The 22,384-nt window shown below is 36.3% G+C and overlaps 1 protein-coding gene across 1 annotated transcript in view; it reads left to right on the top strand.

Annotated features, from left to right (window-relative positions):
* The first annotated feature begins 11,888 nt into the window (after positions 1–11,888).
* The window catches only part of LOC125930378 (uncharacterized), a 73,444-nt gene continuing 62,948 nt past the window's right edge, over positions 11,889–22,384 (top strand). The window contains 3 exon segments of the mRNA XM_049642240.1: positions 11,889–12,076; positions 13,499–13,575; positions 14,296–14,425. Of these exon segments, the coding sequence (XP_049498197.1) occupies positions 11,889–12,076; positions 13,499–13,575; positions 14,296–14,425 (395 nt within the window).

Here is a 22,384-nt window from a genome sequence, read left to right as displayed (position 1 = left end):
AACTCAATGAAATATAAAACAGACACTAGAGAAAAGTACCAAGCTAAAAGTGAGGTTTTTGAAAATAAATAAATTTCTTGAAATACTGATAAAAAATAGAGATATAAATTTCCCCAAATCAGAAATGTAAAGGTTATGTAACTACCGGTATTACCTATGGTAAAAAGATAATAAAGAATATTTTGAACTTTATGGCAATGAATTTACAACTTAGGTGAAACCTACTGAAACCGTTAAAAAAGATAACTTATTAAACTGACACAAAATGAAATAAAAACCCTGAATAGCCCTATATTCATTGAAGAAATTGAATTAATTATCAACCTTGCCACAATGAATGGCCCATGTTTGTATGGGAGTTGCTTTCTCAGTTTATTTCCTCCCCATAAGAAGCTATAGGCTAATGACTTCTTTTAATTTGAACTGCTTCTGTTTGTTTGTTGTTGCTGTTGTTTTTAAGTTCAAACTGATATAATCCATTTAAAATTGTTTTTTATGTATTATATTACAATACATTCCATTACAGAAAAGTCACACACAAAATTTCATGATGACAGCCCCGGTTCTACTTTGGAATCTGAGTCAGGATGCTGTGGGAAAATGTTCTTAAGACTATCAGAAATGCTATTTTCAGAATGTGTCTACAAAGTACACCTCTGAGATCCTTAAAAGCCCTTTTATCTAGCTAGGAGAAGCTTTAAAACTTTCTGAGCTTTCAACAGAGACTTCTAACTGTAACATTGATGTGATCTTTACTCTGAGGACACATTTTTTATAGGCAACACTCTATTTGATATTTGCATTGAGTCCATTTTAATTTTAGAGTCCCTTGCTGGACAAGATTGAGGATGGAAAGAGTTTTATTATAAAGCCCATCAACTCCTGGTTCATTCCTAGTTCCTCTAAATTATGCTCAAAATTTAGCTCATCTCTCTCCTGTCATGTTATTCATTCATTACCAACAACAGCTAATAAAAGGGTGCTGTCACTTTCAACTGATTTTGATCTACTAATTGTTCTCCTACTACATCACCTAGATCCTGTTTCTTAAAATTCCTATAGCATAAACCATACTGCCTTTCCATCTTCCACTAGTAGTCACCTTGGGACCCTTCAGGCCTCTCTCTGCTGCACAGTCATAAATTAACACCATGTTTTAGGTTGTTGTTACTGCAATACCCTACTAGAATGTTTCAGTTTCTTTCTCAGTTATTTGTTTTTGTATAACTAATAATCCCCAAAGCATGTTGGCTTAATTTTATTTGCCTGTGATTTTGTGGGGTCAGGAATTCAGACAGGGCATGGTGGGTCTGACTTGTCTCAGATCCATGTGATGTGGAAATTTATGCAGGAAAAATAATTCCACCAATATCACGCCACCAATTAGCGTCTAGACTAAAGGAGCTATTACTCCATTTTTTTTTCTAATATGGCCACAGCTAGACTCAGATCTCTGTATTTACAAAGAAAAATGTCCTCTTTTTTGTGCATATGGCAAGTACTGGTAATAAATTTTGATATTTCTTCCCATTGATCCCCAGAATCCATCAAAAAACAGTACTACATCTAATTCCTACTAATCTGGAGTTAATTAGGAGATGAAGTAGTTATTAAATAAACATTCTTGGGTCGCCTGGGTGGCTCAGTCGGTTAAGCATCTGACTCTTGATTTTGGTTCAGGTAGTGATCCCAGGGTCATGGGATTGAACCCCATGTCAGGCTTCCTGCTGAGCATGAAGCCTATTGAGATTGATTCTCTCTCTCTCTCTCAAATAAAACAAACAAACAAACATTCTTGTTTGAAAGAATGTTAAAAAAGATTGGATAGAAAGTGATATCTATTTTTGTTACTATGTTTGTTTCAAAAGTAAGTTCACATGATCCCTGTCCTATGTGGTTAAATTTTTAATAGACATACAATAATCCAGGAGTATAAAATATTCCACAAAAAAATTGTTCAAGATCTTGTACCACTTCTCATACTACTTCTCTAGTTACAAAAGAGTGATTTATATGCCTCTATCTGTATATTTGTTTTGCTCAAACAATTCTATGTGATTTATCCCAGTTATCTGATACAATTATAGCAATTCTCAAGATCCAATGTACATGCTACTTCTTTCAACAAAAATTTCTTGATCATCTCTTAGAACTAATCCTTCCTCTACTGTCTCAGAGCATTAAGGCTACTAACTTCCTTTTATCACCTCTTTGGGTACATTAATCTCAGTACTTTTAAGTTTCTTACGTGTCAAGGATCATGTAAATATAAGAAAAAAAAGTGTGAATACAATTGTTTTCTGTCATATGAGCTAAGCCTTTAGTTACTGGCTGATGTTGGTTGTCATCAGAAAATAAACTCAGAATTTTAGTGCCAAAACAATATAATATTATCATATAATGATTGAGCACCTATTCCTTGTCAGGCTTTGGGTACCATATTCACATGCTCCTTCTGAATGAATCCTTCAAGAAGACCATGAGATAATGTTAATATTTACATTTTAAAAATAACAATACTGTGAATTTCAGGTTAAATTATATACCCAAGTTCCATGTAATGCCAACCCACTCAGGGGTAGAAGCAAGCAGAACAGAGAATTTTCTTGTTACAAAATTCTTGCTATAGTACTTGCCCCTATAATGTACCAATGGAATATTACTATTTTCTTTATCAAAGGCAAAGTACAAAAGTAACTAAACAGATACCAATCATGCTTGCCTGGCATCTGTAGCAAAGGCCAGAATAAAATGCCATACACTGGTCTGTAAAGCACTGATGAGTAGCTGTAAAAATATGGGTAAAATCCACACAATAAATAAAAGCATGTGTTCCCTTTATATATATATGAGGAGATATAAAAAGGAGAGTTGATAAGTGAAGAGAGGTTGAGGGGAATGGATATTTAGGCAAAGGGATAAATGGCAATTTCCTCTTCCTGGGATGATCACTAATCACGATCTATGTCATATCATTACATGTCACATGCACAGCTCAATTATGAATAATTATACAATTCTTATCCTAAATAACTATTCTGTAAATAATGATGCTGAAAATAATTAGACAGTGTTATTACATAAATTGAACATTGTTAAATTCCAATGAAACCTAACAATTAGATTCTATTTAGGCAGTGGAACTTGTACCATGTATTCATTAGCCACAAGTCATCTGATAGGTATTACTTATTGTTAATAATACAATTGTGTCACTTTGTTTTGGGATTAATTTGTTCTTCAGTACATCCTCTATATCACTGAACACAGAAAGTGACACAGACATCCAGAAACGGACAGGGACTTTCTACTATTGCTGAGCTCTTTCTTTCAGTAATTAAACAGGGAACAAAACAAATATCCATTTCCATGAACATATATGCTCAAGAAATACTGAATGAATGAACACTGGATACTCCCAATTTCTCCTTTTCTCTAAAATGGGTCTCCTTAACAGGCCTCATTCTCCTTATCTCCCTCTTCCTTTTAGTAATGTCTCCCAGCTCCTTTGCTGGCTTTCACTTCTACCTCCAACCACAGAAATAAGGATTTCCCAAGTTTTGGTCATTATTTCTTTGCTCCTTCCTTACTCTGCTCTCATCCACTGAGATCTCATCAGTTTTTTTTTTTTTTTCCTCTTCTTTCCCTTTATTCAATTTTATTTTCTATTTAAAGTTTGTTTTTATTTGAGTATAGTTGACACACAATGTTACATTAGTTTCAGGAGTACAGCATAGTGATTCAACTTCTATATATGTTATGCTTTGTTCACTACAAGTGTACCCACCATCTGTCACCATACGGTACTATTATAATACCATTGACTGTATCCTGTCTGCTGTGTCTTTCAGTCCTGTGACTTATTCATTTCATAGCTGGAGGCCTGTGTCTCCCATGCCCCTTCACCCATTTTGCCCATCCCCTACTTTCTCCCCTCAGGCAACCATCAATTTATACTCTGTATTTATAAGTCTGATTTGAGATTGCATCAATTATTACAGGTTGGACTGTAGCCCAAACTGTCCCAATTCAAATCCTTCATCAATAGCCTGCTAGAAATTTCCATTTATATATCTCTCCATAACTTCAAACTCAACTTATGTAATAAAAGCTCAACCCCTCTTCCCTTGAGTCTTCTCATATATAGCAAGGGTAAATTTTTTGGTAAAACCATTTCAGTTTATATACATGTATATCTTTATATAAGCATATGTATATGTTTATGTGTATGGGCATATGGTCATATCCATATGTGTAATGGGCTGTGGTACCAAATATATTTTCTACTTATGAGTTGTGGTCAAAACATTTGAAAGCCAATGGAATATATGGCCACAAAACCAGTGGCCTATAGGAAAAATAATCAAACCAAATCACTCAACACCTATACACTGTTGTAACCAGAGCAATAACCAAAACAATAATATATATTCTGGTTGATAACTTAGCCTGGACAAGAAAATTCAGAGAATTTTAGATTCACAAAGGACAATAGTCTTAGAACGCTGGCTTGCAGGTAGTAAACAAAAACAAATAGAAGTGGAGCTTTGTGTTGTCAGGGCTGCTGTTAGGATGCAGATGGGAAGAAGAGGAACCTGCTTTTAGCAGAGAGTCATGTGGGGCTAGGATTGCAACCTGTGAGGAGGGGGAATGGATGCAGGCATCTATTTTTAAACATTCCTATCCTCTCTAAATCCCTTCAGCCCGAAAGCCTTCAGCCCCTAAAATAGAGTTCAAACATTTTTGTGCAGCAGGCAAGCTTAGAGGTTTTTTTCTTTTCTTTTTTTCCCCCTTCCTGGTGAAGTATTAAACTCCACTGCAGTTATTCTGGCTCTCCTTGCCTAGGAAAAATCATAAATGAATGAACACTGCTTCCACATTAGAAGAACATTATGACTATCTTGGCCACATGTCCCAATTTGTTCTGGTTTAAGCCTGCTGCCTTGGCATGATTATTAATAGCATGCTTCCACTCTCAAAAGTGTCTAGGTTTGAACAATAAATTATATGGTCACTCTAATGATTTTGCTATTTATTAGTCTATCATAGCAGAAGAGATGGAAAGGTATGAATAGTAAGTTATAAAAAATGCAATGATACATGGTAAGCACGCATTGACACAAATAACAGGGAAGGTACCCTTTATGATTTAGTGCTAGCCTCCATGAAGAAGTAATATTTAAGTTGGAGTGTAAGTAGGAACGAGTGGACAAAGTATGGCCAGAAGACAAGGAGGCAGAGTACACAGCTTATGCAAAGGCCCCGTAGTGATAAGAGAGTTTGACCCGTTAGAGGAAATGAAAAGCAGCTCAGAGTGGAGGGGAAACATAGATGGGGTTTGAACTTGGGTGGTCTCAGCATAGAAAGTGGGAGCCACAGGTAAGTTTGGAAATCTGAGTGGTATGACTTGTAGATGAACTAAATAGTGGTGAGGGAGAGAAGGCAGACAGGATGACTCTTAAGTTTCTAGAAGAAATCCAGGAGATGAGGATTCAATTTCTACTGTTTTCTCTGAGTTCTTAGGTACTTTATTGGGATCACTTCTCTCTGGGTCCCAGTTACCTTATCTGTTGAAAAATGAAGGACCCAACACTATCGAAATACCTTACCTCCTTGACAGTCTATAATTCCAAGTTGCATTTCTATGGCTTCATGTGCATATGAGGCTACAGCCTTTCACACACATTTATCCTTTACAAAGGTTAAGTACAACATTTCTCTCAACAGGTAAACTTACTCTTTTGCACATTTTCTCTGTGTATTTCCTCTAGGTTTCTCTCCATGGTAATGCATTTCTTCTCCTTCTCCTTTAATTCTGATTCTGCTCTTTTTTTCCTTTCAGACTTGGCAGGGCTTTCCATAGTTGGGAATGAAGATTGGCATAGATATTCCAAAATCAATTGTTTTTCAGCACTCCTCCTAAACACACACACACAGAAAAGCAAGCATTAGCAAGCAAATGGGAACCCTGACATAAGGTCACTTCCCACTGCATTCTAGCTGGTGAATCTCCCTGGAGTAATTTGATTAAACACAATCGATTTACTTTGCAGAGACAAGTGCTGCTTCTACCGGCATATTCAGAGACTCTGGGGCAGGGGGGCTTCCAACATTTAACAAAATGTGTTCATTTATTTAGCAGAGCTTTATTCTCTCCAAAAAATCATGTTTCTGTTACTGTAGTGGATTCTTTCCAGGTGTCTAGAGAATTTACAAAATAAAACCAAAGTGAATGTATGTGCATGTGTATGCACGTACACATAAACAAGTATATATACCACTGTTACTTTCAAGGCTAGATATTAAAGTACATTTATCAACTGTGCACATAGTGATGCCATTGGACTGACCGGTAAATATAGACACCTTAAGTTTCCAGTCTTCCAAATTTTCCCAGAGGAAAAGAAATGCCCACACTGTAAAGGTAGAGTGATTGCATTATGAAAAGACTCAAAGTGTGACCTGAAGACAACTTGCCTTGTAAAAAATGCAGACTCCTGAGTCCTATGTCTGAATTATCATATCAAAATTGTGTGTGTGTGTTTGTGTGTGTGCATGTGTGTGTGTGTGTGTGTGTGTGTGTGTGTGATCTAGTTGAGCTTCTTAGTGTTTTACATGCATAGGACTCATCTGGGGATCTTGCAAAAATACCACTTCTGATCCAAGAGGTCTGGTGTGGGCCATTAGATTATATCTTTCTCAAAGCTGCCAGGTGATGGCCATTGGATGGTCCACAGACCATAGTTAGGGGAACAAGGCACAGAAGTCTGTGCGCCACTCTATGTGTAGTATTGATGTGCTGCCATTGGAAGATTTCTCCTGCCAGTTCCATTTCAAAGGTAATTGGCTCACTGCTGAAGGCCTGAGAAATAATACACAGTGGAGAATGTTTTCACTAATAGGGCTCATTAGAAAGGGTTCAGAAAACAATATGATCATTTTTACAGTTTGAAAATGCCTATTCAATTTACCTTCCTAATGCATCAAGCATACAGAGGCTCAGGAAGGCATCATCTACCTGTGGGCTGTTTGATGCCCAATTTATTTCCTGAGCAATCTTCATTGAGCATTGCCTGTATCACCTTTCTTTCTATGACAACAAAGTGGAACAAGCTGTCAATATGTCTTTCTAGACACTGATCAAGGAAAATAGAGCTTCTCAACACCGATGCTCAGCTTTCCAGCATTGATTACCCCTCAACAAAGTAAATTTACTCTTGAAACAGACAGCCTCCTATGTCAACATGGCTGGGGATGCGAAGAGGTGCCTGTAATTTTCACATTTATTCTCAATCTAAGTCACGTGCAGCTCTGTTGCTGTCCCATTTAACATCTGAAATTGCTAGCTCCTACCCTTGCACTATATTTTTAAATAAAATTTACTGTCAGGGCATCTGGGTGGCTCAGTCAGTTGAGCATCCAACTTTGGCTCAGGTCATGATCTCACGGTTCATGAGTTTGAGGCCTGCATTGGGCTCTGTGCTGACAACTCAGAGCCTGGAGACTGCTTCAGATTCTGTGTCTCCCTCTCTCTCTGTGTCTCCCTTTCTCTCTGCTCCTCCCCCACTTGCGCTCTGTCTCTCTCTGCCTCTCAAAAATAAAGAAACGTAATTTAAAAAAAAAAGAAATATACTAACATACAGCGTGTAAAGTGTGCTCTCAGTTTTTTGGGATAGATTCCATGTTTCATCACTTACATACCCTTGCACTATTTTTAAGGGAGATTGTTTCATCTGAAGGGGCTCACCAACTCATACATATAGATGTTCATCTTTTGCATCACACTAACTGCAGTTGTCAAGAAATTTAAGTAGGAATAATATTTATTGATTGCTAATTACATGTATAGCATTTGCTTCCTTATCTGGCATAATGTTTGCAATAATACTCCAGGTGTTTAATTATGTCCATTCTCACATCTAAAGAAACTAGGCTAAAAGACAAAATGGAATCTGTAATGAAACTAGTAATGGAAATAGAATTCAACGTAGCTACTTCATTTCCAAACCCACGTTTTCCTTCAAAAACATGGCCTTCTTAGATGCTAGAATGAAGTGAGGTGAGATGATATTGACCGCTTGGAAGGGCTTTACAAGAAATACAATGTATGACAAATTTGAACAAAATGGTTTCAAAGATTCTTTCAAATCCTAATGTTCTAAACCTAATGTCATGGATACATGAAAAAATACATTATATATTATGGATTGCCAATATTGTGTTTCATTGAATCATGCACATATTTAAATAAATTGGCAAAATCTTAACCAGATAAGTGATTTAAGTTAGAAGGAGGTACAACAAAACAGATTTCATCCTATAACATCAAAAAAATTAATAAGTTCAGGAAAAAGGATACCTTATAATATGGTAACAATTTATATGTTTAGCTGGTCACAAATTCAAAATTACCCAGTAAAAAATAAGTTGAGAGCACCTTAGATCATCTCATAAAAAAAGCAGCGTATCTTCCATTTCAAAGAGGCTAGTGTTACTAAGTTTGAGACTGGTTATTACTATAAAATGGTGTTTAACTACAGTAAACTAACTCCTTTTCAACCATCGGCATCTCTGACATTAAAATGATGTGTTCAGTTCTTGAACAGTAGCAAAGTACATTTTTAAAATCCAAATCAGTTGATTATGTTTAAAATAGCGTGAGACAAAGATTGCAAGCTCAGTGCTGATGGGAAAAGGCAAGTAAGATAAATGAATACAACTAGCTTCAGGAAGACTAGAATAAATGAGAGTATGTTCTACTTGTGCAGAGGAAACTTGACCAGTACAGCAAGTACTCTGTATTAAAAGCAATCAGTCAAAGTCAATTTGCGAAAATACCAATGAACAGAATGTCTACTTTTCTGAAGATTTGTCTTTTGCAATCAATTTACTGAAGAACCATTTACCAATTACTTCTTCATCAGAAATTTGTTTCTAATAAACAACTTCTAAGGATTAGAGCTGTATGTTATGTTTTAAAATCAGTCTTTGAAATATTTTTGTATAATTTGGGAGGGGAATGATTTTCTTTTGGATTTTTATTTTAAATGCCATGCATTGTCAAAAATGTCAAAGCTTTTATAAATGGTAAATAGGGGTTCTTTTTTCTAACTCATTTTTAATCTAATCCACTGGATGTATACTTCTCTTATTCATGGCTTTTGTTTTCTTAAGTGTGATGGAAAGGGAAGAGTTAGCAACAAGTGCCCAGGGAATTGAGGCTGGAAGTTTGTGTATCAAACATCGAGAATAACAGGACTCTCATAAGGTTGTTCCAAGAATCAAATTAGGCAAGTTATATTAAAGTTCTGAGTAATTACTGAGAGGGCAATACATTTGTATTAAGAATGTATTCATCTGTCAGTGGAAGAATACAAGGTAAGGCATTCTTACCTAACATTTAAAAAGCAAGGAGAAATTTCTTCAGTACTAACTTTTCATTCAATTCTCCATCTTTCATATTTCTAGTCTGCACAGGGATGCTAAGGACAAACCTGCACTATGAACATAATGAAGAAAGCTAAAATATTTAGAACAGGAACCGTAAACAACAGCATTCTAGGGGGGAAAAAAACCCAGGACATTTTTCTAGGAATTAAAAAAATATGGAAAAAAAATTTAAACAAATATCCTTATAGGTGGATAGGTTTTGAAGGATATAAAGAAGTAAGGAGAGGAGAAATGAATGAGAGCACTGAGGAAATGTAAATACAATAAAATAGAAGATTGAAAAGTAAAGAGACCCAAAATTAATTTCAGGTGGATTATACATTGAAATGTTTAAACATCCTCTAAAACTCTTAGAACAACATATGCCTAGGATACCACTACAGAGTAAGATTTTCTAAAGCATCCATAAAAAGTGCCAATATGAAGGAAGAGATTGATAAGTTTATGTCCCTATAAGCTAAATACTTTCCTTGAGAACAAAGGACAGCACTTACCAAGCCCCCAAACAAGAAAAAGTCTAGGAGAAGACACTTGTAACCATATCACAGAGAAACAATTGATGACTCTCACATTTGAAGAACTCATACAAATTAATTAAAAACAAACTAATGATCCAGTAAAAAAAAAATGAACCAACAAAGAATAAGTAACACTCAGATAAAGAATCCCGTTTGGACAATGAATGTACAAAGAATATCAATCTCAGTAGTAATTAGGGAAATGCCAATCTTAAAAAGGTAATATTTCTCTCCCATTAGATTACGAAGAATTGAAGGAAACTGACAACATCAAGGCTTGATAAAATGAGGGAATAGTGATCATGCACATTTTCGTAAGTTCTTTGTAGAGAATTTCTTGCCAGTATCTGGTGTCAACCTTTGCTGTCTGCCAGAAAAACTCTTCCAGAAGTCCGTATAGAGACATGCACAAAGATACAGTTTGCAACAGTATTTATCTTAGCAAATCTTTTTTTAATTAACCTCCATCTAAGAGGAATAACTAATGGAATACCCAAATTGTGTCATATCCATGGAATGGAATACTAAGTACCAACAACCATAAAGTAACTCAATCTACATGTACCAGCTTCAGTGATTCACCAACACAGTACTGAACTTAACAAAGGATATTTTCATGTGCATCATGCCATCAATTTTGAACAATATTAAAAAATAATAAAACAGTCATATGTGTTGGTCTTTGAGAGGGTCTTATGGAGTAAAACCTAACATGTAGGAGAAAAGAATTTTTTTTCAACTTCAGTATAACAGTTACCCAGAGAGAGATGAAAAGGGATTTAAACTATTTTTCTCTATGTACACAATATTTTATTTTCTCAGAAAATCATGACAAATTTATAACAAATTATTAATACTTTAAAAACTAGGGCAGTTTCATGGGCATTTTCCCATATTTCTCCTGATATTTTTTGATATTTGAAATATTTCCTGTATCAGCAAAAAAGGAAGGGGGAAAATGAGAGAAAAAAAGAGAAGGGGTATTGGTATCAAAGAAAACAAGTAGTCAAGAGAAGAATTACAACTAGGAAATAAGGAATATAAATGAGAAAAAAAAGGAGAAAGGTGAAAAAAATAAAGAATATTAAAAAAAAAAAGTTAGTTGCAAAGGAAACAAAGACTTACACCTTTTCCCCTGACTGGTCCCATTGCTTCTCTTTTCTGACATCTGTTTTCCATTTGCCACAGCTCTTCCTTTTCAGGGCTTAGAAATAAGAAACATACTTAAAATCAAGCTATTTTGTAACATATCTTTTATATACAACATGTTCATGTGCCATTCTCTGAAACAAAACCTTCTGCAAAAGAGCTACACAAAGTAATTGCTATAACAACAGAAATTGATCATGTTTAGACACTTGTATAGCAATTTGACAGAATAAATTTATGTTCCTTGAATGCAACAATAGAAGGTGTGGGCTTTTATTTTATGTATCATATTTTAATTTCATTGCTCTGTCATTTTTTTAATATATATTTTACCAAAGTATCAGCCTGAAAAAGACTGGAAATAAAAATAAATAAATAATAATAAAGAGTTTTTCAACGGAGATTCAGAAGCACTCTTCTAGGGATCACAAAAAGAGAATTCTTCCCTTTGTGGGATGCGTGTGCGTGTGAGTGCACGCATGCATCTTTGAGTTTACACAGTCTTCGAGTTTACACAGGGGCTGCTACTTCTGAGCACTCTCCAGAGTACTTCTCTTTATTCTCAGATGTAGGTTAGCCAAGGACAAAACTGAAGCAACCCAATGAACAACAACAAAAAAGACCTTTTACTTTATCCATTATTCAACAGAAACTACATTAGCATATAATTTAAAAACTACCTTTCTTAAGGATTAAGAGAGAACAAAACCATCCTCAAAGAGAAATAACCAAGGAACATGGAAGGCCACCTGGATGTCTGTTAGAGACAAAATGCAGCCCATTTGGAAGGCTCGTGCTGGCCTGGTGTGGGAGTTGTCTCCCACGCTACATCCTGTTCCTGTGACCAGCACAGGAAACTTAATTCAGACCTTAAGGAAATGCCCTCCTGGTTCTGGCGTTAGTACCCACTTCCTGAAAGAGGCTGGCCAGACAGGAGAAAACACCAAGTGGTTAACAGGGCAAGCTTTGGTCCCAGATAAAATTTGGTTTTATTACTGGCTTTGGCTACTTCAGACATTATTATGGAAGAGTTTTATAACCATTCTATGCTTCTGTTTCCTAACCAACAAAACAGAAAATGAGGATAATGAACACATACATCATAAGACTGCTGTGAAGAAAGAAGTTCACATGAAAAGTACTCTTCTTAGTGACAGAAATAAAGTAGTCAATTATTATTATTTTATTAATATTAATATTACTATTAATAGTAATTAAAGCAACACCCATATCCATCTCTCAGGGTCATTTTCAGAGAATAATCTAACCATACATTCACATGAAACTAAATAAAATACAAATTTTTGGCAGCTGAAGGTTTTGTGACACATGCAATAATAGCAACAATTAAGGCAACACAGAAGACCAGTGTCCTAGAATTTTACCAACTATCTTATTTTTTTATTGTTTTAATATCTATTTTATTTTTGAGAGACAGAGAGACAGAGAGAGAGAGAGACAGAGCATGAGCGGGGGAGGGGCAGAGAGACAGGGAGAAACAGAATCTGAAGCAGGCTCCAGGCTCTGAGCTGCCAGCACAGAGCCCCATGTGGGGCTCTAAACCGTGAGATCATGATCCGAGCTGAAGTCTGACACTTAACCAACTGAGTCACCCAGGAGTCCCTACCAACTATCTTATTGAACAGTGAATAGACATTGTAAGCTGCTCTAGAAGTCAGAACAGGAATCAATGCGTAAACTTTATAAAGGGAAAAAATTTTTTGAGTCAAAAAAACAAAAAAACAAAACAAAACAAAAAAGCTTTCTTAAATACTACAACTCCAAAACAAACCAGTGGACTGATATGCAAGGGAGTATTTTTATGTACTCCACTGTACATATGTGTGCACGCAGGCCCACACACAACACATACAACACGCATACAGACATACATCTAATGAAAAAAATTAACAACACTAATATGTCAGTCTATATAGAATGCTTTTCATGTAGTATATTATCTCATTTGGTTTATCAAAAGCCTGTATACTAGTGATGTGTCATAACCCTTGTACATATTAGGATACTACATCTCAGAACCTTTTTTTTAACTTTTTTTTAAATGTTTATTCATTTTTGAGAGAGAGAGCGTGAGCAGGAGGAGCAAAAGAGAGGAGACACAGAATCCAAAGCAGCCTCCAGGCACTGAACTGTCAGCACAGATCCTGAAGCGGGGCTTGAACCCACAAACCATGAGATCCTGACCTGAGCCGAAGTCAGACGTTCAACTGACTGAGCCACCCAGGTGCCCCAAAACTTTTAAGTAACTTAACTACAGATTCTGAGCTTGAATAGAGGCCAAGCCTTGAACCTCACTAAATCCCGTTATTTATTGCTCTGTTGTTTGCTTTGCCAGTGGGCCTTCTTTTATCACGTTTTAGATGTTTTTACCATTATGAGGATTCTTTTGTTCTCCACGCCAGTGGAATGTGGCGATGTCTGGAGTCATATTTTGAGGGTGAGGATTGCTAATGCACCTAGTAGGTGAAGACTAGGAATGCCACTGACTGTCCTGCATTACACAGGGAAGCCTTCAACAACAAGCAGTTAGTTATCTGTTGCAAAATGTCAGGACTGCTGAGGTTGAAAAATCCTGCTAATTGGTGAAACGTCTTTGAATGCTTAGCACTGGATTCTTCTACCAGGCTTAGTTGTACGCCATTGTTAAACTTAAGAATATGGACATTGTGTTTAAATATATAATGTCTCCAGCTTCCTTTTTTTCTCTTAATTTTCCATTTAGCTTCTCTTTTTCAATGTCTCTTGCGAAAATTGCCTTCCTGCAACAACTTGTCAAAACTAATGTTTAACCTGTTAAAATATGGGCCAACTTTCTTGTCATTAAAATGCAATAGTTACCAATTCTGATGGATTTATTTTACATGTAGATATTTTTTCCTTAGAAGATAAACTTGGATTCTAGTTCCTGTGGAGGATTATTTGCTCCCATTTGCATAGATGCTCTGAGAAAAGCAATTCCTCATCTTAATACATGTGAAACAAGTCAGTGGAAAACGCCAGGCATCCTACTTTTATGCAGCGCCACATCTTGAAAAGTGCCCACCACTGTTGTTATGTCATTTTGATAGGAGAAGCAGAAGGCACCCCTGCATTTCTATTCCTTTAGGCTTTATCAGGGCAAGACATTTCCCCATGGGTTTCCACCTTGTCCATTGAGACTCAAGCTCCAAGTTGCATGGGACCATTGCAAAGGAGAGTGACTTGAAAGCATCACCAGCTGCCTTCTTAGCTGATAGAAGCACACCTTTAAGACAAGGCTGTGACTCGGCTGAATGTCGAAGACATTGGTAGGCACAATCTGGCTTTGGCACCTGAATCATTGGTTCATTATCATAATCGAAGCATGACACTCTGGGGAAATGACACTACTACCTTCAATCGATACTTCTGTCAACTACTAAAAATAGGACCTTCCTCAGTTTTGAGGAAAACTGAACTATTTAAAAATCTTGACCTTTTCATAAACCAACAGAAATGCAAAGGTGAGGATCTGTATGAAAATAAACATCATAGAATAAAGCAAAGATACTTGTAAAAATAAAAATAAGAACTACTTTTAAAGAACTTAGTCCTTTACATGTGTAGAATCTCTGAATATAATAAATGTTAAATAAGTATTTGCTAAATAAGTCTACTCATCAATTAATGAACTACAAAATTCTAACAAATTATAACTAGTCACTGTTATACCTATCCATGTCTTAGCAAAGATCCACCTTATTAAAATGTTAAGAGCTGGGGTGCCTGGGTGGCTCAGTCGGTTAAGTGTCCAACTTCAGCTCAGGTCATGATCTCACAATCGGTGAGTTCGAGCCCCGCGTCGGGCTCTGTGCTGACAGCTCAGAGCCTGGAGCCTGCTTCAGATTCTGTGTCTCCCTCTCTCTCTGCCCTCCCCTGCTTATGCTCTGTCTCTCTCTGTCTCAAAAATAAATAAAAACATTAAAAAAATGTTAAGAGCTAAACTGAGATGTCAATAATAATCATAATAATGTGGACCTTATAAGCTTATTTTGTGCCAGGTACGGTATGAAATGTTCTATATGAAGAATCACATTCAATTTACACAAAACTCCTATAAAGTAGGCTGTAATAATAAACTCACTTTACAGACGATGAAATATATTTGCTCAAAAATGTCCAATACATCGTGAGTTATTTCACAACCAGAATACGAGCCCAGGTCTACCTGAATTTAAAGCTCATCCTCCAAACCACTATGTGAGAGTCTAAGTGCGTAATTTGTAATATCTCCATTTGAATTTGCACTTATAGAGGTACCTGTCAGAATTCATCCTCTCCAGGAGTCACTTCTGTTATGTACTAACTCAGAAAGTCTACATTGGCCCTAGAGGGCCTTAGAGGCATCATGCACAGCAGCAAGGAGGATTCCATCTGAAGCATCCCATCTCCCTACCTGCTTCAGTGTCTTCTTTCTATTCTGCTTCACTCATGTATTCAAGAAGCCCGTGGTTATATTCCTGTCAATTTTGAAATTATTTTTGTATGTTACCTATGCCCCTAGTGGATTATCCGTGGGACTCTTGGGGTATACTTCTTTGTGGACCTTATACTCTACATTAGACCCTCAGCTTCATAAAGGCTAACCTGAAGTTCACCTAATAGGTCAAAGGAGAGCCATCAGCTTGGAACTCAAACTCCTGAAGTTTTGAAAGAGTTTTGACATTGTCTCTAAAACTGGAGATACGCTTGCAGGACTGATAACACTTGTAGGAATAAAGGATAACATACTCATCACACATCCTTTATCATATATCCCATTACCTGATCCCACACTTATACTGGCTATAATTTGTATGAATTATGTAATTATCATGTCAGCTATATGGCCATCATCATGTGTTACATTTTATGTTAAAATCGTTTATATGTTAAATGTAAGCTTTAAATTCTATCAGCCTTGATAGCAATATTTTGGCATTTATTTTTTTAATATTATCTGCCTTGATAAAAGGAAGTGGTATGAGCTTCTTTTGAATTGTGTAGGCACTTGTGCATGTATCCTCCTGCACAAGTATACATATATACACAAGTATATATACATGCACTTGTGCATGTATCCGAGTTACACTTAGCACATAATGCCAGAGGCAGACTTCAAGAGGAGAAGGAAACACAATGATGTAGAGAAACAATGGAAAGTGGAAAACTAGTGGCAGTTCATAGTTCTATTACTAAATTAGAAGTTCATTAAGACTAGGCAGGCTAATTTTTAAATTTTTTAAAAATATTTACTTATTCTTGAGAGAGAGAGAGAGACAGAGCATGAGACGGGGAGGGGCAGAGAGAGAAGGAGACACAGAATCCAAAGCAGACTCCAGGCTCTGAGCTGTCACCATAGACCCCGATGCGGGGCTCAAACTCACCAACCACAAAATCATGACCTGAGCCAAAGTAAGAAACTCAACCAACTGAGCCACCTAGGTGCTCCCAGGATAACTTTTATATAGTCATAATGTTTAACAGAATGTATGTTTCTTAGTTCCTTCCTTTTTTTTCATTTGTTGGCTGCAAAAGATGATAGCAAGATTTTTTTAATCCAATGAACTTTTTACAGGACAAATTTTATTTTATTTCAGTAAGAATTATTATAACATAATAAATTATTCTAAAAAATAAAGTTGTAATTATTCTAATCCTAACCCCACCTCCCATAGCAAAGTAGAAACAGCATGTGGGGAGTGCCAGAGCCAAAAGCAGCAAGGTGTGAGTGGAAGCAGAAATGGTAAAACTATTGAAATCAGTTCTAAGATTGCAACATTCCATCATTCAGGGAATCATTAGTGGAGAGGTGAACATCCTGCTTATATTTCTGTGGCTATTGAGGAAATCACTGTGTTAGCATCTGAGACAATATGGGATGTTATAATAACACAAGAATGATTCCTGGATCTCAAAGGAAGGTAGATTTCATGCAGCATCTTGTGTTGAAGAAGACAGGGAGAAGTCAGGTTCCTTTAGGAAAGATTTTCATGTCAATGTTTAAAGTGATAGGGGGTGCCTGGGTGGCTCAACCAGTTAAGCTTGGGACTCTTAATTTCAGATCAGGTCATGATCTTACAGTCATGAGATTGAGTCCTACATATGGCTCTACATTGAGCTTGGAGTCTGCTTGGGATCCTCTCTCTCTTCCTCTCTCTTTGCCCCTCCCCTGCTTGCATGCACACACACACTCTCTGTCTCAAAATTAAATAAATAAACTTAAAAAACATAAAGTGAAAGAAAGTTGTGGTGCTTACAACCTTGGGTATCCAGAAAACTCACTCTTAAAAGTCCATTTTCTTGGCATAAATAAATTATTTCATAATAAGACTATGACCTTCATAACACTGATCATTAAAATTCTTGACTTGGAATATCTTTTGGAGGGATATAGCTGAAATGGAAAGGGTTAATAATAAAGTTCACTCAAAAAGTGTCATGATATCCACCTTTTTTATCTGAGGCTATCCATTTTACCAAGTAGTCATAATGCTTTTCCTCCAGTGTAAGGCAGTAAGGGGATCTGAATGCAAGATACCAGAACACTCAGAGTAGAAGAGGTAAAGGCATCTTGCATACATAACTGAAGCAGGCCAAGTGCACGTTTCAGAGCTTCATGCACGCAGTGGAATATATGGTGATAAAAGACCCAGAGGTCAAAGTGAACTTTAAACACAAACAAGTATAGACATTTTTATTTTATTTTTATTTTTTTAAATTTTTTTAAACATGTATTCATCTTTGAGAGGCAGAGAGAGACAGAGCGCGAGCGGAGATGGAGCAGAGAGCGAGGGAGACACAGAATCTGAAGCAGGCTCCAGGCTCTGAGCTGTTAGCACAGAGCCCGATGCAGGACCCAAACTCACTGACTGCGAGATCATGACCTGAGCAGAAGTCAGACGCTTAACCGACTGAGCCGACAAGTATAGACAGGCGCCGACAAGTATAGACATTTTTAAAAAAAGTGTTTGTGAGGCTTAAAAAGTCCTGGTACAATAAAGACAAATTCCTGTACAATATAGAAGAAAAATGCCTATGGATCCCTCAGAAGAAGTTCCACTGAACAAGAACAACAGTAGTACAGAAAATAAGGAACAGACACGATCAGGGACTATTTTATTGGTTTTAATGTCTCTTTTGCTCATTTAGTAGTGAGAAAAGACCAATAGTTTAATGAAAACTACATAATTTATCTTTGTAAACTTCGTTGAATATAATTATGGTTAAATTGATATATAGTAAATTAGACTGGGTTGTCTTTCTATAGTGTACTTTCTAAAAAACATTTATAAAATCTTTTTAATATTTATTTTTGGGAAAGAGAGAGACAGAGCATGAGCGGTGAAGGGGCAGAGAGAGGGAGACACAGAATCCGAAGCAGCAGGACTTGAACTCACAAACCATGAGATCATGACCTGACCTGAAGTTGGATGCCTAACCAACTTAGCCACCCAGGTATCTCTAAAAATATTTCTTAAAATCCTACATTGAGGGTTGGCAAACCTTTTTTGTTAAACATCAGGTCATCCTTATCAACAAATGGTTCTGGAGAAATTAGACATCCACAGACCTTAAAACAAATAATCTCAACAAGACTCTCACCTTCTAAAAATATTAACTCCAAATGTATCAAAGATGTAAAGGTAAAATGTAAGAAGATAAGACTTCAGAAAAAAAATTGTAAGAAAAAATGTTTGGGATTTAGACAAAGAATCCTTAAACTTGATGTCAAAACCATGATTTATATAGGAAATATTGATAAGTGGACTTCATCAAAATGACAAACTTTAGCTCTATGAAATAACCCTGTTAACAGGATGAAAACACAAGTTATAGAAGGGGGGAAACTATCTTCAAACAACATATCTGGCAATGCATTAGTATCTGGAATATGTAAAGAAGAGTCAAAAGTTAGACAAAAAGGCAATCAAATTAGAAAGTATGCAAAGGCAATGAATGACCATTTCACCAAAGAGCATATAATGATTACAAAAAAGCATATGAAAAGACATTTAAAATATTTAGCCCTTACAGAACTACAAATTAAAACCACAATGAGGTATCACTACCACCTATCAGAATGACTAAAATAAAAAATAGTGACAACGTCAAATGCCATCAAGGCTGCAGAGAAATGGGATCATTCACACATTGCTTATGGGACTACAAGTGGTTCAAAAACTCTGGAAGACTATTTGGCAGTTTCTTAAAAACGCTAAACATTCAACTACTATATGACCCAGAAACTGCACTCGTGGGCATTTATCACAAGTAAATGAAAACTTATGCTATAAAAAACCTATACACAAACATCCAAAGCAGCTTTATTAGTAATAACTGAAAGCTGTAAACTATCCAGAGGTACTTCAATGAGTAAATGGTTAAATATAGTGTATGCATAAATGGGATATAACTCAACAACAAAAGTGAAGGTGATTTTGATACAGCAAATTGGATAAATCTCCAGGGAATTATACCAGGTGAAAAAAGTCAATCCCAAAAGGTAACATATCCTACGATTCCATACATATAGTATTCTTAAAATGGCAAAAGTATAGAAATGAAGAAGAGATTAGTGGTTTCCAAGATTGAAGGAGAGGGTCTGGACTGGGAAAAAAGTAGATGTGGCTATAAAGTGGCAACACGAGGGATCCTTTTCGTGATGGAACTGTTCTTTATATTGACTTTATAATGCCAATATCCTGGCTGTGATATTGAAAGATGCTCCTTCTGGGGAAAAGGGAGTACATACTACCTGGGTATCTCCATATTATACTTCACAATTGTGTGTGCATTTAAAATGATCTCAAATTACAGAGTTTAAAAAAAAATAAAGAAAAAGGCCATGAATATTTTTGGTTTTTCAGGCCAAGAGGTCTCTGTTGCAACCACTCACCTCTGTTGATGTAGTAGTGTCAAAGCATCCACAGTCAACAAGTAAATCGATGAACAGAGATGTATTTCAGTAAAAGTTTACTCACTGAAAATAGATAGCAAGACTATCTGAACTTTGCAGACTGCTGTACTCAATTAAACACCTCCTAGAAAAATGGCTATAGGTAACTCTCAAGAAACATCACACAACTGGTCCAATCCTAGGGCCCTGTTACAGTTAATGAGACAGTGTAGAAACCAAAATGTAAATTCAAAATAATAAATACTTAACTTGAATCTTTACTACTGTAACAGGAAGATTTATATCACAACAAATTCTTGATGTCTCTCTCGTTTATATTCACATTGTAGGTCCTTTATCCCTGCTATACTTTCAAATTTCACTATTATCTGCTCTCATGTTTTTAACTCCTCCTTATCTCTCTTTCCCACATTTCATGTTTTTTTTTCCTTTTCCCTCCTAGTAAATAGATTGAAAACTTATTTTGTTAAGTCTTGTCCTTTCTCTATTACCTATCCTCAATTTTCCATTAATCTCAAAGAAAAATCTGTCCAAGAAAGACCACCTGTAAAGAATGGGTGAGAATAAGAAAATGCACTAGCAAAGTAAGAAATCTTGTTAATGATTGAGAAAGAGGTTACTCTGGCAAAAATCCATACACCAATCAATTTTGTTACGTCCCCTATGATCACACCTGGATGAGCCAGGACATGGCCATCTATTTAAAGGTGCCGTGAGTAGAGGTAAGCAGTTCAGAGACTGTTGTTTTAAAAGTTCTTTGCTACACAACGTCACACACTAGATACATCAGGACAAATTTTTCTAAAGAACTTGGGCTAAAAAAATAACTAATTACATGTTTAGTTTTTTCAGAAGAGGATTACAACTTTTTGCTTTGTTTTGTACAAAGCTTTCTTTCTGTGAATCCAACAAATCTAGCCACAAAGGTCATTTTGTGTTTGTTATGAATGATGACCTCCTAAATTTCTTCCTACATATTACAAGTCCAACTCTCACCCTGGAACCTTTGGCAGAGCACATTTTCATTCATCTTGGAACAGAATGCCCTAAACCGATGAAAGAGAAATACGGCAATCAAATAATGCCTGTCAGAAAACTAAATATGCAGAGCGTATTTCTTCTCATTACTGCATATTATGAGGGCTAGTGGCAGAGATGAATATCTCTAGTCAGAGCCACTTATATAGAAATTTACATTTAAAAGTAATTGCTATAGATCATAATTGGTTGATTAGGTGTTCTCAAATCCTTAGGCCCTTTTCAGACTTTAAATACATGATGCATTCCAGGCTTTCAGAGGGCCAATTTGTGTAAAAAGAAATGTATTTTGTCCTTTATAAAATAGCAAGGTAGAAAATGTTATCCCCTACTTCATATTTTCCCAGACCAGTTATTGTCTTCCGTGTAGGAGTCACCAGCTGCCATGATGAGAGTTTTTGATATGGAGATGTAAATTATGGAGATGACCCCAAATCTGTATAACTTATTTGGACTATTCCACAAATTTTTTCTTTTAAAGCTGGTCATATTATTTTATTAACCTTAGGAATCACAATTCTGCATGTCATATTAGTAGTGAGTTCATTATATCCCTCTTGGGTGTTCTCTCTTATAATTCCCAGTATGTTTTATGCGGCAGTGGGAGGGTTGTCAACCGTCCCTCTAACCTCCTCAGGCAAAAAAGAAAACTATCTCTTCAGTCCTCTATTGTTTTGCTTTTTGCTGCCACAAAGTATCTTCATCAGCCATGGGCTCTGCCTAGCCTCAGATAGGAGGAGGGTCCATTAGTGAGGTAATACATCAGTGACAAAACCCAAGTAGATAGTCATTGATTCTCCCTTTCTTCCCCAGACATTCATTCACAGAAGTGGATCACATTTTTTTTTTCTCAGCAGTTAAAACTCAATAGGGAAATTATACCCATTCCTCAGACAATGGTTACACCTTTCTAAGGAAGGATGTCTTGAGTAATTCCTAGATGACATATCCTTGTGAGAAAAATTTCTTACAAGGGATCCCATGGTAATTTTTCTGGTACTGTTCTCGCTTAGAAAGGAAAGAGAGAGGGGCGTCTGAGCAGCTCAGTCAGTTAAGCATCTGACTTTTTATTTTAGCTCAGATAGTGATCTCACAGATCCTGAGATGGGAGTGCTCCACTGGGCTCTGTGCTGACAGCACAGAGTCTGCTTGGGATTCTCTCTCTCTCTCTCTCTCTCTCTCTGCCCCTCCCCAGCTCGCTTGCTCACTCTCTTTCTCTCTCAAAACAAATAAATTAGCATTAAAAAGAAAAGAAAAGAAAAGAAAAGAAAAGAAAAGAAAAGAAAAGAAA

The sequence above is a fragment of the Panthera uncia genome, chromosome A2, assembly GCF_023721935.1.
Source record: "Panthera uncia isolate 11264 chromosome A2, Puncia_PCG_1.0, whole genome shotgun sequence".
In the NCBI taxonomy this organism is placed as follows: Eukaryota; Metazoa; Chordata; class Mammalia; order Carnivora; family Felidae; genus Panthera; species Panthera uncia.
This window is presented reverse-complemented; position numbering and strand designations above follow the sequence as displayed.